This window comes from Bufo bufo, chromosome 2 (genome assembly GCF_905171765.1).
Source record: "Bufo bufo chromosome 2, aBufBuf1.1, whole genome shotgun sequence".
In the NCBI taxonomy this organism is placed as follows: Eukaryota; Metazoa; Chordata; class Amphibia; order Anura; family Bufonidae; genus Bufo; species Bufo bufo.
The window spans coordinates 433,808,457-433,827,969 of record NC_053390.1 but is presented as its reverse complement, the minus strand read 5'-3'; the positions used below and the strand labels follow the sequence as shown (position 1 = coordinate 433,827,969).

At 43.6% G+C, this 19,513-nt stretch overlaps 1 protein-coding gene across 1 annotated transcript in view; it reads left to right on the top strand.

The window, feature by feature from the left end:
- Positions 1-14,912, top strand: part of RFXANK (regulatory factor X associated ankyrin containing protein) — a 36,227-nt gene extending 21,315 nt beyond the window's left edge. Inside the window, exon 9 of the mRNA XM_040417417.1 lies at positions 12,832-14,912. Coding sequence (XP_040273351.1) covers positions 12,832-12,884 — 53 coding nt within the window. The 3' untranslated portion in view covers positions 12,885-14,912. The remainder of the gene's footprint in view (positions 1-12,831) is intronic.
- The last annotated feature ends 4,601 nt before the right edge of the window (positions 14,913-19,513 follow it).

Below are 19,513 nucleotides of genomic sequence, written 5' to 3'. Positions count from 1 at the left end.
TGACTATGCCTAGGATTCGTAAATGCCGGCCCTGCTGGTGTCACCCGGTGCGGCCTGCACCCCCCTTGCAACGCCACTGCACTGCAGTTGCAGCATGAGAGACAAGGAAAATTCCCATATTTTTTGGGGGCCAAGAGTAGTTGTCTATCCATATCTTTCCCTCCGACGTCTGTCTTCACAACTCGATCACGAGTGGGAGGTAATTCAAATTCCTTAATAGTGGGCAGGCCGCTATGCAGAATCTGCCATTCTTCTTTAAGGATTGTGGCAATTTTGCCACTGTCCTCTCCATGGCAGGACACAAAAGGGATTCTAGTCTCTATTCTATTGTGTGAACTCACATTTAGAGTGCCCTTACGTTCAGTGTCTGTGATTCTCTTCTCTTTTTAGTGCGTCCAATCAATTTCTTGGGATATCCCCTGTTTGTAAACTTCCTACACATCTCCAACACGTATTTCAAAAATATCATCTTTTGACACAATCCGGCGTACCCGTAATAATTGGCTCCATGGCAACGAGTCAACCATCTTGTGTGGATGATTACTATCATACATCAACAGTGTGTTTTTATCAGTGGATTTTTGAAAGAGATCGGTTTTAAGTATGCAATCCTGCAGATAAACCCTAACGTCCAAAAACTGCAGCTCACTGTCTGATGCGGTCACAGTGAACTGAAGTCCCCGGACACCAGAGTTCAAGTGTTGGTGGAACTCATCTAATTCAAGAGTGGTACCCTCCCAAATCATAAAAATGTCATCGATGTAGCGCCACCAGCACAGGACTCTCTCATGAAATTTGGAACGATATACCAGTCGATCCTCGACCTCCGCCATGAAGATGTTAGCGTAGGTCGGGGCCATATTGGACCCCATCGCCACCCCACGCTTCTGCTGGTAGAAGGGGTCACCAAAGAGGAAATAATTCCTCCTTAGGACAACCTCCAGGAGGTCGAGGATCAGCCGGCACGCCCCGGGAGAGAGACCCGTGCTGGCCAGGGCCACATTGATGACATTAAGCCCATATGCATGGTCAATGGATGTATACAATGATACAACATCAAAGCTGACTAGCAAAAACTCCTTAGGCAGTATGATCTCACTCAATTTAGTCAGGAAGTGTAGGAGGGGGCCGAGGTCGCATGGACACGTAAGATCTTATCCAGAAAGATGGAGACAGTGTTGAAGATGGAACCCCTGCCCGACACAGTAGGTCGGCCAGGGGGATCCACTAACCTTTTGTGGATCTTCGGCAGCACATATATCACGGGTGTGATGGGATAGCTGACACGTAAGTAATTACTTAAATCATCATTGATGATGCCATCCTCTACAGCCTTATCCAACATCACTCCCAAGATGCCCACTATATCCCATTTGGGATCCTTCATAAGGTCCTCATACACTTCACCGTCATCCAACTGTCTGGTAATCTCTCCCAAATACTTATCCGTGTCCATCACGACCACAGCACCCCCCTTGTCTGCCGGTTTCACAGTCAACTTTCTATTGTTTTCTAACTCTTGTATAGCCTGCCTTTCAATCACAGATAGATTATGTCTTAATACTCTGACACCTTCAGTTTTCAATTCATCAATACTTTTTTTATAATCTCAATATATGCCTCAACAACATGATTGCTCTGTGGTGGAGCAAATTGACTCTTATCTTTTTAACCCCAATTTGTGACATGATAATACAGTCCCAGAGTCACCAGAAATCGCATTCTTGTTAGTATTCTCTTTAAAAAAAGCTTTCAGCCTTAAGCGTCTATAGAACCTTTTGAAGGTCCAATTCTAATTCAAACCAGTCCCGAGGAATATTTGGTCAAAAAGTTAATCCACGGCTTAATACTTGGATCTGTGCTTCACTTAACTGTATGGAGGAAATATTGACAACGAGGTCTACTGTTTCCGACCCCGTCTCGTTGCACGACCCTGTTGATGTTTCGGAGGACCCGATTGTACCGGTGGTAGATTTTTTATGGGGTCGGTGATGTTTCCTACCACCCCTTCGATATCCACCTCCCCTCCTCCTCTGTTGGCTCCTAAAAAATTCAATGTGCCTGACTCATCAGTTGAGTTAGAGTCCCCTGTAGTGAAGCCAAATTTGCCTTGTTCAAAACGCTTCCCTCTCCTCCGTCGGTTATTCCTCTGGGTTTGAGTAGACTGCCAATGATATACTTTCCCAGATTGATAGTCGTCAAGGTCTCTATGCCCCTTATCTCTTTTCACACGTTCAACCTCCACTCTATGACGTGCCACATGCTGAGACATTTTATCCAATAGGCCTTGGATTTGGGTATCCAGATCACTGAGCACCTTCTTGAGACTTTCCACCTCTTTCTGAAGGAAATCTATATTCAACAACAACAGTTCAAAAGAGTATTTATTATTCACCGCCTCAAAGGCTTTACAGAAGTCCCCATTGTTCGGGAACAAATTAGGGCGCAAATGCGATCTCAAGCCCCTTGGTATTCTCAGATTTTTGTAATACTCTCTTAAAGTGATAAGGTGCAATTCCATTGTGCTTAACCTTTTAGTATCCTGTTCCACTTTACGTTTCAAGACATCAATGGAGGGGGAACTTAAAAAGGTCACATCACAACCATCCACATCTATGAGTCGTCTAATGTCCTCATCGGTGTACAAATACATTTGCTTTGTCGAAGTCTCAAACATCTTACCCGGACCTGGGGGACACTCCATGATGTACTCACACCACTATGTCTTCATCCCTTATGCACACTTTACCTCTTTGGTGACCCCTTCTACCAGCAGAAGCGTGGGGTGGCCATGGGGTCCAATGTGGCCCCGACCTACGCTAACGTCTTCATGGCGGAGGTCGAGGATCGACTGGTATATCGTTCCAAATTTCATGAGAGTCCTGTGCTGGTGGCGCAACATCGATGACATTTTTATGATTTGGGAGGGTACCACTCTTGAATTAGATGAGTTCCACGAACACTTGAACTCTGGTGTCCGGAGACTTCAGTTCCCTGTGACCGCATCAGACAGTGAGCTGCAGTTTTTGGACGTTAGGGTTTATCTGCAGGATTGCATACTTAAAACCGATCTCTTTCAAAAATCCACTGATAAAAACACACTGTTGATGTATGATTAGTAATCATCCACACAAGATGGTTGACTCGTTGCCATGGAGCCAATTATTACGGGTACGCCGGATTGTGTCAGAAGATGATATTTTTGAAAAACATGTTGATGAGATGTGTATGAAGTTTACAAACAGGGGATATCCCAAGAGATTGATTGGATGTACTAAAAAGAGAATCACAGACACTGAGCGTAAAGGCACTCTAAATGTGAGTTCACACAATATAATAGAGACGAGAATCCCTTTTGTGTCGGTCTATGGAGAGGACAGTGGCAAAATTGCCACAATCCTTAAAGAAGAATGGCAGATTCTGCATAGCGGCCTGCCCACTATTAAGGAATTTGAATTACCTCCCATGATGGCATATAAAAGGGGCCCTTACATTCGTGATCGAGTTGTGAAGACAGACGTCGGAGGGAAAGATCTGGATAGACAACTACTCTTGGCCCCCCAAAAAATATGGGAATTTTCCTTGTCTCTCATGCTGCAACTGCAGTGGCATCATGAGAGGTGACAGCTTCGCACATCCATACAGTGGTTAAATATACAAGTTGAAAGGATATTACACGTGTAGATTTAGAGACGTCATTTATATGATACAGTGCCCATGCAGTCTCATATATGTTGGTGAGACAACTATGGAACTAAGAGAGCGGATCAACAAACATAAGAGTACAATAAGGAAAGGTATGATTGATAAACCTGTAGCAAAGCACTTTATTGAGTGTGGGCATTCCATAAATCAATTATGTTTTCGGGCAATAGATGGTGTAGGGTATCTCAGAAGGGGTGGTGATAAGAGTAAGATTCTGAGGAAAAAAGAACTCAAATGGATACACAATTTGAAGTCACTCCAACCATATGGATTAAACATTGAGTTCAATGTTTCCACAATTGATTAAGTTGTTGTTGTGTAGTTTCTTTGTGGGTGTACAACTCTGTATATTGTTTTTACATACAGTGGCCTTTTTCCCCATCCATGATTGTCTAAGGGAGGGTATATGGTAATTCTGTCTTGCGATTATGGCGGAGCAGATGATAATGCTCGCATGTATTTTTTGGCTGGACAGAATTAAGCTATTGGTCAAGCTAGATGTTGAGGAGTGTATATAGCGATATTAGGACATATATAGTGCCTCTGGATAATGGGATATATATAGTGTGCCCTGATTGCACTCGTGAGTCTAACATTGCTGGATCATGTGGATCAATTGTTTTGGTAGTCTGGGGTCACTATCCTATCATCTATATCATATAGTGGGGATTGTGATTACTTGGGGCTGCCCATATACAGGTGGTGGATCGCAGTCTATATTTGTGGGGCTTCTGTAGAAACTCGGATGCCTCCGGTGACGCTGTGGGTTGCCGTGGCAACATTGGGACGCCCTCTGTTCGGCCAGATAGTTGCGCGTCGGCGCTATGATGATGTAGTTGGGAGCGCTTGTCGCGGCCCGATGACGTCGGCAGCAAAGGACGGAGCGACGTGACACTGAGGGGCGGACGCATTGTAGGGAACACAGACTATGACGTGAGTGATTGGACAGCTGTGTATACATGCGCACATAGCGGTGAGGAACGCTGAACACGGTAATTGATGCTATGATCTACACTTGGTGCCCAGCAATGTCAGACGTCATGTGATGGTGGTGTTGACCTATAGTGTGATTGGTGGACATTCAGGTGAGACATATAGGAAAATTAGGCTAAAGAGGGGTTGAAGAAATCTGCATACTCATTGGTCAGTTTATGCCATTGCCTGCAATTGGATAATCTGGATGGGGGTGGCGCACTTGTTTTTACCATAAATATATGGATGTAACACAATGTGAATAGGCTTGACAAAGGCTGTATATCAGCCGAAACGTTGCTGCTATGTGTATTGTTGCTTTGAAGTCCAAATAAAAGTCGATGATGTGAGATGCTGCTGATACCGTCTACATTAATCTATCCTCGGGATAGGTCATCAGTATCAGATCATCGTGGGTCTAACTCTCGGCAATCAGCTGTTTAAAGGGGTAGTAGCGCTCATGTGAGTGCTGCTTCCACTTCAAAATTATTTGCACCTCGTCTTGCTTGTAGAGCGGCGCAATGAAATTACTACTGCTCCATATCATTCAAGTGAATGGGACCAGCAGTTGTAATTACACTCTACCGCTGCTACAAGGGAGACAGCGTGCATGTAGCGTGACGCTTCAAATAGCTGATCGGCCAGGGTGCCGGGAGTCAGGGAGGTCATTTATATCCACTCCACAATTCCTTTAGGTTGATCCACTTTAATATTTGGGATCACTTCGTCCAAGATGTTCTACACCAGGAAGTATTTAATTTTTCTATTTTTTTAAATTAAATATACTTTTGTATATAGGTGACACCGCGCTCTCCCTAGCGCATAACAGCCTACTGTTACACAGTGGAGGCGTCACAGACACGTTTGCTAGTAAGTAACAACAGTTACCTGTTCAGTAGCGCTCGCTCCGTGGCTTATCCTTCCTTCTTAGTGTAATCCAACGTAATACTGAGTGTTGAGCTAAGGTTGCTATACTGTGGCTCGCGCCCCGGCCGGTGGCGCGATGCTGTTTGTATAAATTGTACCTCGTGCTTGTCTCAAGCGGAAAGTGACGTCACGATGCAGACTACGGATGGTAGTAGGTACGCTGTCCTTCGTCAGGAAAAGGAATACGGTAATGCTGCCTGGCACCTGATATTTATACACTCCTCTCTTTAACCTTAACCCTTTCACTCCTGTGTACAGGTGAAACTTCCTACTCCGTATCTTTTGTTATGAAAGTCCCAGAGTTCACGCTACCTTCAGAGCAGTTCATTATTCAAATGCAAATAACTCAATTTTAGATTTTAACCCTCCATGTGTAGCCATGTTAAAAAGTGTAGCCATGTTAAAAATCTCCATTTTGTTTCTGCTCTTGACATACTTTTAATTAAACCCCCCCCCCCCCCCCCTCTTGGTCCTAATCTAATCAATTCAATCCCACAGAAAGTTGAGCCATCGAATCTCCCCTCATGTTTCTCTTTATAATGCCTCGACAGTGGGTGCCCCTCCAATTTTTTCTTACTGTTGTATGTGTGTTCCCCCACTCTTTTTTCTTTATTTGTCTCTTAGTCCGGCCAATGTATATCTTGTTACAGGGACATATAATCCCCCCCCCCCCCCCCCCCCGCTATTACATGTGATGAAGCCTCTAATATCTTCTTTGTATGTGCCATTGCTATTTGCTATACTATTATCAAATAAGAAAAGGCTCCACCAGCAAACTACTAGAGCTCAGCCTTTCAGTTACCAGCTGAAAAAAGAGATCAAATCAATAGAAATATAGGCTGGCTCACAGTATTTTTGCATTAAAATTTTTATTAATACACGAAATTAAATGACTTGTACCATCATACAACATACATACATGCATACATGTGTAAATATAGGTATATAAGTGCGGAGCTCACGCACAATCCTATATATCTGGAGTACTCCTAATAGGACCAAATGGCTAGAGTGAGGCTGCAAGAGATATTCAAATAAACCGCTTGTATGTCCAGGACATGGATGGCAATTTGCCAGGTGATTGAAACAAAAGTTCAAACAAAGATTACAAAATGTCCTTGCTGTATTCTCATCAAGAGAGGTTCTGCATTCACATAACCTGTAACAGATCTTAGCCGCAACTGTTAGACAGTGCTCCACTTACTTTTTTGCTTGCGGAGCAAGATTTCAGACAAGCTCACTCAGCGTCTCATGTGTCCAGCCAGGTAATGAATTACTGGGTTAGTGACGCAGGCGTCTGAAGCCGTCAAACCACCAGAAGCTGGTTGAGCTGAGCTGAGCTGGTGATTGCCTTAGCCTGTCAGGCCTGCAGCAGTAGATGTAACAAGGTGTTACCTTGATTTGCGGCAATAGTGACACAGGTGTAGTCCACTTTTTGAGTAGTTAGTGAATGCAAACCTTTAAAGCGGTATGGGACGTCTTCGGATACTTTAAAAATCCTCAAAGAACTGGAAATTGAAGCAAAGTCAAACCGCACTGACAGCCTTGGTCTCTATACACACTAGACGCGTTTCGGAAACAAGTTCCTTCCTCAGTAGATGATCATAGAATGCGTGCATTCTATGATTATCTACTGAGGAAGGAACTTGTTTCCGAAACGCGTCTAGTGTGTATAGAGACCAAGGCTGTCGGTGCGGTTTTTTGCAAGAGGAGGACTTTGCTTCAATTTCCAGTTCTTTGAGGATTTTTAAAGTATCCGAAGACGTCCCATACCGCTTTAAAGGTTTGCATTCACTAACTACTCAAAAAGTGGACTACACCTGTGTCACTATTGCCGCAAATCAAGGTAACACCTTGTTACATCTACTGCTGCAGGCCTGACAGGCTAAGGCAATCACCAGCTCAGCTCAGCTCAACCAGCTTCCGGTGGTTTGACGGCTTCAGACGCCTGCGTCACTAACCCAGTAATTCATTACCTGGCTGGACACATGAGACGCTGAGTGAGCTTGTCTGAAATCTTGCTCCGCAAGCAAAAAAGTAAGTGGAGCACTGTCTAACAGTTGCGGCTAAGATCTGTTACAGGTTATGTGAATGCAGAACCTCTCTTGATGAGAATACAGCAAGGACATTTTGTAATCTTTGTTTGAACTTTTGTTTCAATCACCTGGCAAATTGCCATCCATGTCCTGGACATACAAGCGGTTTATTTGAATATCTCTTGCAGCCTCACTCTAGCCATTTGGTCCTATTAGGAGTACTCCAGATATATAGGATTGTGCGTGAGCTCCGCACTTATATACCTATATTTACACATGTATGCATGTATGTATGTTGTATGATGGTACAAGTCATTTAATTTAGTGTATTAATAAAAAATTTAATGCAAAAATACTGTGAGCCAGCCTATATTTCTATTGATTTGATCTATTTGCTATACTAGTTTGTATGTTATTGTTAGATTTCTTACACCCTACGCATCTCCTACATGGGAAGAATCAATTTTTTTGGCCTATACCTCCATAGTGTGTTACCATTTTATAGTTTTTGCTTTTATTTTTATTTTCTACTTGTTTGGTGATGCAACTGTTGGTAGATGCTATCATATTGCCAATATTTTTTGCTTTATTTTATATGTAAAATAATTCCTTTGTAGGACGAACATGATGCAATCAAAAAGGTTGTGAGGCGGCAAAATTCTTTCTAAGAAAGCCCAGATAGAATACATAGGGGATTGCATCATGTTCGTCCTCCAAAGGAATTATTTTACATATGATGACAGGTTTTACCTCTAAACGTGGGGGACCGCGATGGGGACGAGGTTCGCACCGGGGTTCGCAAATTTATATGTGGGGTGGTGGGAGCATTTAGCCATACATCCTAAGGGCGAGCTCTGGGCGAAATCGTCCTCTGGCGGCGTTTTATAGACGACGTGATTTTTATATGGAAGAGAGGGGAAGAAAGGTTACATGATATTAATAAAAATGATTTTTATTTAGAATTTACATTAGCTTCTAGTAGAAAAGAAATACATTTTTTAGATCTAACTGTTTTTATTGAGGGCTCATTCAGACGGCCGTATGCTATCCGCAAAAATGCGGATCCGTTTTTTTGCGGATTAGATACTGACCCATTCACTTCTATGGGGCCCTTTTCTATTCCACGATTCCGCAAAACAAATGAAACATGTCCTATACTTGTCCGTGAAAATCAGGAGATGGCCCCATTGAAGTCTATGGGTCAGCAAAAATACTGAATGCTATCCGTTTTTTTGCGGATCCGTTTTTTTGCGGATCCGCAAAAAAACGGATAGCATTCAGTATTTTTGCGGACAGCATACGGCCGTCTGAATGAGCCCTGAGGATAATAAAATATGTACTAAAACTTTTAGCAAACCTACGGATGCCAATAGTTTTATCTCTAAAGAGAGTTGCCACCTCCCACGGTGGCTGGAGAACATACCGAAGAGCCAATTTCTGCGTATTAAAAGAAACTGTACTAAATCAGAGGCGTATGAGCGGGAAGCTGTAGCTATGCAGAATAAATTCGAGGTAAAGGGGTATAATGCAGCTAAACTGACAGCACAAAAGAAAGAGGTAAGACAGATGAACAGACAAGTATTATTAAAAGGAAGGGAGAAATTTAAACTAGAAGAAACAACAACACCCAATTATTTCCTTAATATCTGACTTTGGCAGACAGTCGGGTCTGTATATTAATTTCGATAAATCTGTCATCCTTCCGCTGTCCCCTCTGCCTCGGTCCCTATGTTTGGATCACATTAATTTAAAGTAGTATCGTCATTTAAGTACCTTGTGTTGAGGTTTCCACTAGGCCCCAGGCATATATTGTGGATAACCTGATACCATTACTGGCCAAATTTAAAATGAAAACAGATATATGGAATAAACTTCTTTTGTCGGTGATAGGTCGGGGGAATCTTATCAAAATGGTTTTTATGCCACAACTACTATATATACTTCACAATTCGCCAATTTAGGTGGCCCAGCACCACTTTTACAAGATACAGCAGATCTTCCGTTCTTTGGTATGGAGGGCCAAATACAGTAGGATCCGGTACAAAACTCTACAGAGAGGTAAAGACATGGGAGGCCTGGCTCTGCCAAACCCCTATCTCTATTTTTTAGCAGCTCAACTACAGCATTTTAAAGGTTGGGGGAGTATAGGAAGGGCAGGGAGAAGTGGAGAATTGTTTAAATGGGTCGCTGGTTGTAACCCCCCAATAACGGTATTGGAAAAGGATGTGGCAGAGACAGTGAGGGCTCTCCCAATTTTTAAATTAATGCTTACTGTGTGGACTAAATTTACTCGATCTGTCGCCGATATGGAATAATCCGAAACTGAAGGAGTTGTCTCAGTTGTCAGGCTTCCAAGGATGGGAGCGCAAGGGGCTGTGGAATGTGGGTCAATTGTACTCCCAGGGAATTTTAAAGCATTTTGAACAATTGTGTGTAGAATTTAGGTTGAATTCCAGACAGTTTTACAAATACCTACAGCTTAGACATGCCTTAAGCTCACAATAAATATTGGGCCGATGGTCCTCGCCTCCCATCAGGTGTTGTCCAAACTAATGGAGGTGGGGTCCTCCAGAGGAGGGATCTCTAGAGCCTACGGGGCAATGCAGGAGGGGAATCTGGGGAAAATATCCACTACTAATCAAGAGCAAATGGGAAAACGATGTGGGCCCTATCTCAGATGCTCAATGGGTGGAGGTGTTGGCATTGACTCCAACCCTGTCTTTGAGTGAGGCGGCTAGATTATCCCAGATTTTTCTTTTGCATAGAGTATACAGGTCGCCACTCTTTTTGAAGATGATAGGTTGTCGCCCTGACTCGTCATGTCCGAAATGCAGGGCGGATGACGCTGGGCTGTTCCACATGGTCTGGCAATGCAACACTCTACATAGGTACTGGTCTAAGATAATAAACCTGATTAACAAAATATACTGCGCTACATATACACTAGACGCTAGAATGTGCATACTCGGACTGTTTGACTCTGAGTCTTTGCAACCTCCCATTAAGACGGGTATCAACAGAATCCTGTATCAAGCTCGGAAAACCATCGCTGCTAAATGGATTCAGCCGTGTCCTCCTAGATTTGCAGAGTTTGTGGCTAGGATGAATGTGGTTATAAGGCTGGAGAGGGGAACGTATTTGAAGAGAAACTGTCTGTCGAAATTCGACTCCGTATGGGGACCGTGGATAGATAAATCTGGGGTGTGCAGTCAATGGCTGTCCTTGCATTGTGGTAGCTGGATTATTCCAGGTCGTTCTTAATGCAGGGGTGGCGTTTGTGCGCTTGCAACTAACAATGTATGAATATCAGTCAAAGAAAGGTGTATTGGGAGTGTGCCACTTTCTCCTTATTCTTGAATACAGGGGTTAAGATTACCATCCGTACATATCACTGTACTTTGTGGGGGGAGTTCACTGTTATCTCCCTTACCTTCGCTATTGAACCATAATTACCATCTTGGCTAGTCTGTCTATGGACTTGGCATTGCGGGTCTGCCGGTGTCTCCATTGTCTCCGCTGTTGAATTCATTACTGTACTCTTTGTATTGCACATATTCTAATGTATCTGACTAATATGTTAGATTTGCTGCTCATCTCCTACAATGTTTGGGTTATGGGGGATTTTGTTATTGTATTTAATGAAAACATTTGTTTTTACTTCAATAAAAATTATCTGATTTAAAAAAAAAAGAAGAAACAACAACAATTCCACCCCTCATTTTACCATATAATGGCCAGGTGAACCTCTTTAAAAAAATTGTGAATAAACACTGGGATGTCCTGAAGGGGAAGATAAGGTGGTGGGGGAGTTTATCCCAAGAGCGCCTAGGTTTATTTACCGTAAAGCAAAAAATATTGGCAATATGATAGCATCTACCAACAGTTGCATCACCAAACAAGTAGAAAATAAAAATAAAAGCAAAAAACTATAAAATGGAAACACACTATGGAGGTATAGGCCAACAAAATGGATTCTTCCCATGTAGGAGATGCGTAGGGTGTAAGAAATCTAACAATAACATACAAACTAGTATAGCAAATAGCAATGGCACATACAAAGAAGATATTAGAGGCTTCATCACATGTAATAGCGGGGGGGGGGGGGGGGGGCTATATACACGATTATATGTCCCTGTAACAAGATATACATTGGCCGGACTAAGAGACAAATAAAGAAAAGAGTGGGGGAACACACATACAACATTAAGAAAAAATTTGAGGGGGACCCACTGTTGAGGCATTATAAAGAGAAACATGAGGGGAGATTCGATGGCTCAACTTTCTGTGGGATTGAATTGATTAGATTAGGACCAAGAGGGTGGGGGGGGTTAATTAAAAGTATGTCAAGAGCAGAAACCAAATGGATTTTTAACATGGCTACACTAACACCCGGTGGGTTAAATTCTGAGATTGAGTTATTTGCATTTGAATAATGAACTGCTCTGAAGGTAGCGTGAACTCCGGGACTTTCATAACAAAAGATACGGAGTAGGAAGTTTCACCTGTACACAGGAGTGAAAGGGTTAAGGTTAAAGAGAGGAGTGTATAAATATCAGGTGCCAGGCAGCATTACCGTATTCCTTTTCCTGACTAAGGACAGCGTACTGTCTGAAACGCGTAGATAGGAATTCTGGTACCTACTACCATCCGTAGTCTGCATCCTGACGTAACTATCCGCTTGAGACAATCACGAGGTACAATTTATACAAACAGCATCGCGCCACCGGCCGGGGCGCGAGCCACAGTATAGCAACCTTAGCTCAACACTCAGTATTACGTTGGATTACACTAAGAAGGAAGGATAAGCCACGGAGCGAGCGCTACTGAACAGGTAACTGTTGTTACTTACTAGCAAACGTGTCTGTGACGCCTCCACTGTGTAACAGTAGGCTGTTATGCGCTAGGGAGAGCGCGGTGTCACCTATATACAAATTTGCAGTTTCATAGTTTGGCAGCGGTTTGTGCGGTTCCGCTGCGACACCTGCAGCCAAGTGTGTAAAAGGAGTATAGCAAGCGTCGGGGAATTGATTGTTACTTAAATAAAAATACTTGTCTTCTTTAGTAATTTTCTAGTCCATAGTAAACTCTTATCCTTTGTTCAGTTGACTATTTTTCCACCATAGGAAATGCAAAGGAGAGTCGCTACGTAAGAGAAATGCTGTTTTTCTAAGAACACTTTTTTCTTCTCTAGTTCAACAGGTCATTGAAAATCACATCCTGAAACTGTTTCAGAGTCAGTCGTGATGTGCAGAAGACTTGGAGCAACTTTGTCAGTTCTTCTTCATTGGACGTGGACAGAAGAACATAGACATTTTCTGTAATGCACAGTGGACAGCATTAAATTAACTCCTGATCTCAAACAAAGTTATCAAGAAATGTAAGCTTTTTTTGCAGAAAAATAATTCAAGCTGAGCAAAGTACTTTAGATAAGCAGGGTAAAAACAATCTGGATAAATTCTGCTTGAAGGAGCAGCAGCCAGTCATTGCCATTTTCCTTTCTAAATGTGCCTTACCCGACCAGGAAGGTTTAGGGCCTATATGAGTGGGGAATCAGGTTCTCCAGCATTAATGAGTCTGAAGGGTTACAATATCAAAAGCAAAAGACAATGATATTTCATCACATTAGTTTTCATCACATTTTCACACCACCAAGAATTGAAGGTTAAAGGGGTATTCAGAACTCACATATCTATGGCATGTCCACAGGATATGACAAGATTATGTGATGGATATGAGTTACACCTCTGGGGCACTCATATGAAGAAAGAATGGGCGTCCCTCAACCCATCCAGGCAGAGCATGGACAGTTGGCTGCATAAGAGTTACAGAAACAATCGAGCAAGCTCATCTGTTTCCATAAGTCCCAAGAACCGATTTGGGACTACAGTGCTTAGTCCCATAGAAAATGAATGAAGTGGAAGCGCACACCCTCAACCAGCTGCTTCATTCATATGGTGCACATGCCTGCCATTCTCATGATCAATTGGGGATGCCAGTGCCTTAAACGGGTTCTCCGGGATTTTTATATTGATGGCCTATCCTCAGGATCATGAATGTGAGATCTGCGGGGATCCGACTTCCAGCATCCGACGGATCAGCTGTTTGAGGTAGCTGCGGAGCACCAGTGAGCACTGTAGCTTCCTTACAGCACCATACATTGGATAGCAGCAGTGCTTGGTATTGCAGCTCAGCCCTGTTCAATTGAATGGGACTGAACTGCACCTAGGCCATATGACCAATGAACGGTGATGTCACCAGCCTAGGAAGAGATCTGAACGCTCAGGGAGCACCACAGCCTCTTCGAACAGCTGACCAGTGGGGGTGGTATCCATATCATAATCCCGGAGAACCCCTTTAAATTTAGGATCTGAAGACATGCTGTAGTGTAACACTGCGGCTTTGTTGACCCTCACTTCATCAGTTAGTAGTCATCAGAGTCCTTGCCATGGGTAAATACCAGCTGTAAAACAAATCAGTTACGTGTTTCTGTAGTCTCATGTCAAATTTCTGTTTAATGATTATGGATTTTTGAATGTATTTTCTAGGCACCTGATGTTTTAAAAGTAAATGATCTTTATGACACAATTCATTAGGTAAAATTTGATACCAAATGGTAGTCAGAAGCCACAAGACTTGATACAGTGGCCGTGAATAAAGCACATGTATGAATCTGTACTTTTAAAGTGGATCTGTCACTTGGGAACATGCACCTGAAGCTTGGGCAGAACTCCAGACCCTTTCATAGAAAGTAGCAGTTCCCAAAGTCAGAGCCGAAAACAGTATTAAATGAAGCAGCGGTAGAAAATTCCATTCCACTAAAACAGCTCTGCTCAAAAGTAGGTGTGCGTTTCAGAAGTGACTTCATCCATTCCACTTTTAGGTAGATGAAGTTATAAAACTTTCTAATATACCTTGTGTTACAGTTCCTGAATACCTGTCCGCACATAGGTGCATGGCAGTGTTTAGTATGGAGTCACTAAGGCTACACTCCTCACAGTCATGACAAATATTGATGGATCAATATTTGACAGCAAGAATAGTACTGCGCACTATGCTTTTCATGTAGTCTAAAGGTCTAGCATGAATTAATGCATTTGTGTGGGCAACATATTGCCAGGGTAGGTTTTCATCCTCTAGCTTTAAATAATGGTTGCTTCCATTGGCTGGCAGGAAACAGATCTTTAAAGGGAGCCTGTCCGCATGAAATTGCAAAGGATGCTGCAGGCAGCATGTTATACAGCAGGAGGAGCTGCGCAGATTCATATATAGTTTTGTGGGAAAAGATTCAGTAAAACTTGTAATTTATTAATTTACCGTATTTCATTCATTTAATTCCTCCTCATTCTGGGCTGTGAAGACAAGGAGGCGGTCCTATCAGTGACTGACAGCCTTCCCTATATGACTGTGTATACAGAGATAGCTGTCAGTCACTGACTGATGTCAAGAAGGCGGTCCTATCAGTGACTGACAGCCTTCCCTCTATGACTGTGTATATAGAGATAGCTGTCAATCACTAACTGATGACAAGGAGGCGGTCCTATCAGTGACTGACAGCCTTCCCTCTATGACTGTGTATACAGAGATAGCTGTCAGTCACTGACTGATGTCAAGGAGGCGGTCCTATCACTGACAGCCTTCCCTCTATGACTGTGTATATAGAGATAGCTGTCAATCACTAACTGATGACAAGGAGGCAGTCCTATCAGTGACTGACAGCCTTCCCTCTATGACTGTGTATACAGAGATAGCTGTCAGTCACTGACTGATGTCAAGGAGGCGGTCCTATCACTGACAGCCTTCCCTCTATGACTGTGTATATAGAGATAGCTGTCAATCACTAACTGATGACAAGGAGGCAGTCCTATCAGTGACTGACAGCCTTCCCTCTATGACTGTGTATACAGAGATAGCTGTCAGTCACTGACTGATGTCAAGGAGGCGGTCCTATCACTGACAGCCTTCCCTCTATGACTGTGTATATAGAGATAGCTGTCAATCACTAACTGATGACAAGGAGGCAGTCCTATCAGTGACTGACAGCCTTCCCTCTATGACTGTGTATACAGAGATAGCTGTCAGTCACTGACTGATGTCAAGGAGGCGGTCCTATCACTGACAGCCTTCCCTCTATGACTGTGTATATAGAGATAGCTGTCAATCACTAACTGATGACAAGGAGGCAGTCCTATCAGTGACTGACAGCCTTCCCTCTATGACTGTGTATACAGAGATAGCTGTCAGTCACTGACTGATGTCAAGGAGGCGGTCCTATCAGTGACTGACAGCCTTCCCTCTATGACTGTGTATACAGAGATAGCTGTCAGTCACTGACTGATGACAAGGAGGCGGTCCTATCAGTGACTGACAGCCTTCCCTCTATGACTGTGTATACAGAGATAGCTGTCAGTCACTGACTGATGACAAGGAGGCGGTCCTATCAGTGACCGACAGCCTTCCCTCTGACTGTGTATACAGAGATAGCTGTCAGTCACTGACTGATGTCAAGGAGGCGGTCCTATCACTGACAGCCTTCCCTCTATGACTGTGTATACAGAGATAGCTGTCAGTCACTGATAGGACTTTAAAGTCCAGAATGAGCAGGAATATACCATATTTTTCGCCCAAAAGTAGGGGGAGAAAGCCCCTGCGTCTTATGGGGTGAATACTAATGAGCGCTTCCATTATGGAAGCGCTCATTAGTACCGGAGGACCGGGGAGCGGTGAAGGCTTTGTACTCACCGCTTCCTAGTGGTTGGCTGTGAAGGCTGTGCACAGCGTGACTGTTCTCTGTGATCTCATGCTGTGCGCAGCCTTCACAGCACAGCCGGAAGACAGAGCACGCTGCAGGAGAGGAGTGACGGCGTCCAGGAGCAGGAGAGGTAAGTGGTTTATTTATTTATTAAACATGAGGCGCTGGGGACAACATGAGGGCTGATATTAGGCAATAGGGGCTGCTGGGGGACATTATGAGAGGCAGTGGGGCTATGAGGTCTGATTGGGGGTCATTCACATGACTTGTTTGGGGTCCTTTTAACATTAGGGGTCTGATTGGGGCTGTTAGCCGAGGTCTGATCTGAGGTGTAATGGAAAATCTAAAACCTAGGTGCGTCTTATAGGGCGAAAAATACGGTAAATGAATAAATTACAAGTTATACTGAATCTTTTCCCACAAAACTATATATCAATCTGCTCAGCTCCTTCTGCTTTATAACATGCTGCCTGCAGCTCAAACATCATGTTCAACATGACGGGTTTCCTTTAATGGCAAGTAACTGAAACACAAAATAGTTGTATTTTTTATTATACAGTGAATAAATTACATTTGGATAAAACTGGAACCCCTCGTTCTCCATTTTCATCTTTCTGTCCATATTTTATATTGCACAATTCAGAGGGATTATGTCTTCTGTTATATTTTAAGCGGCAACCACAAGGTTTAGATGGTGTACAGAGCTACCCTAATGCCAGGTTTATGAATATTATATTAATACATGAAAATCAGGTATTCCATTTACCTTAACCTCGGGTGTATAGTTTGTAAGACAATACTCAATGGGGTTCAAATTCACTTTCTTCCCTGACAAAGAACTATTTTATGCTTTTAAAAATAAAATAATGGTTTTGCACGTTTTCTTTCTTGCGTTTTGCTATTAATATTGGATGATGGTTTGAGGTATCGGGCTTTTTTGGCAAATATTTTGAGATGGTCACATCTGATTTATCAGCTGCCAATTTTAAGGCCTGATTTACACAACCGTGCTTAGTCCTGGAAACACTGTCAGTCGCATCTCCTGGACCAACTGCGGCGCCTCTGACCTGAACAGACCAGGGGTGCACCTAGCCTTTCTGCTGCCTGAGGTGAAAACTAAAATGGCGCCCCAATGCCAATTTCTTAACCGCACCCCTTCCCTCCAGCCCTACTATTGAAAACGTATTTGGAAAACATTACATACAGAGCTACAAAACATACAGGGTAATACAGCGCCACATACTGTGCTTCCCAATACTATACTGCAGAAACAGATAATCCCCCTTCTGCTGGTGGTGCACCCCTGGAACAGACTGTATCATGGTGATTTATAATACAGTCAGTTACTATATGTTCGTGGAACTATTATCCTGTGCTGACAAGATGATGTCAGTACAATACAATAGACCCGCAATCAGATAAGATAAATTACCATGATGTAGTCAGGTCCGGGGAGCTGCGGTCCGTCCGGGAAAGGCATCCGACACACTGGCATGGTCATGTGAATCAGGACTTAAAACTTCTACTTCAGTAGAGAAGTGGAGTAATGGCTCTAGATAAAAGTACCCTGCATCAAATTGATGAAACAACATACATCATTCAGGGGCACACCTTTAATGAGGCGAGGCGGCACTGTCTAAAGGAAAGCGGAGGGGGCGATCTGAAAAAGACTTGCCTCACTGTCCTGAAAGACAGATGCAGCCCTGCACTATATGCTGACTGCCACCGCTCTTAGGCCTCTTTCACACGGGCTTGTGCGCCCCGTTGCCGTATTGCGGACCCGCAATACACGGGTGCCATTCTGTGGGCATTCCGCATCACAGATGCGGACCCATTCACTTCAATGGGTCCGGAGAAGCGGAACGGAACCCTACGGAGTGCTTCCGTGGGGTTTCGTCCCGTACTTTCGTTCCGCAAAAAGATAGAACATGTCCTATCTTTTTGCCGGAACGGCCGGATTGCTGACCCATTCAAATGAATGGGTCCACGATCCGCTGCGGCTGCCCCACAGACTGTGCTCGTGCATTGCGGCCCGCATTTTGCAGGCCGCAGCACAACCAGGGGGCGCGCACACCCTTGTGAAAAAGGCCTTATCCAGTACTGATTTGCAGCTGAAAGGGGTTTCCAATGTTTTATACTGATTACTTATCCTCAGGATAGGTCATCAGTATGTGATCAGTGGGGTCTGACTCCCGACACCCCCGCCGAGCAGCCCCCAGGGAGTTTGTACAGGGATCCACAGACTCCTGACCCTGGCGATCACATGACAACTTGGACCGGATCAGGAAGCGGCATTGATCCTTCCTGATATCTATACACAGTGCTTGTTCAGTGCTGTGTGTAGAGTGAAAAGGAAGGCAGGGACGGTAAAAAATAAATAAAAATAATAATAACCCATCCCAGCCTTCTCAAGCGGCTTACCACTCCAGCAGCTGCAACATTAGTTTTAAAATGTCTATGCAGAGGGGCATTTTAGGGGACCTAAAGCGTGAGAAGAAGTCTAATCCAAATGCCTAAAAAATGCCCTGTGAAACCCTAAAGGTACTCTTTAGAATTTGGGCCCCTTTGGGCACCTAGGCTGCAAAAAAATGTCACACACGTGGTATCGCCGTACTCAGAAGAAGAAGGGCAATGTGTTTTGGGGTGTATTTTTACATATACCCATGCTGGGTGAGAGAAATATCTCTAAAAGTCCACTTTTCCCATTTTTTTTTTTATACAAAGTTGTCATTTTAGAGAGATATTTCTCTACCCAGCATGGGTATATGTAAAAAGACACCCCAAAACACATTGCCCAACTTCTCCTGAGTACGGCGATACCACATGTGTGACACTTTTTTGCAGCCTAGGTGCGCAAAGGGGCCCAATTTCTTTTTAGGAGGGCATTTTTAGACATTTGGATTCCAGACTTCTTCTCACGCTTTAGGGCCCCTAAAATGCCAGGGCAGTATAAATACCCCACATGTGACCCCATTTTGGAAAGAAGACCCCCCAAGGTATTCCATGAGGGGCATGGCGAGTTCATAGAAGATTATTTTTTTGGCACAAGTTAGCGGAAATAGATTTTTTTTTGTTTTTTCTCACAAAGTCTCCCTTTCCGCTAACTTGGGACAAAAAGTTCAGT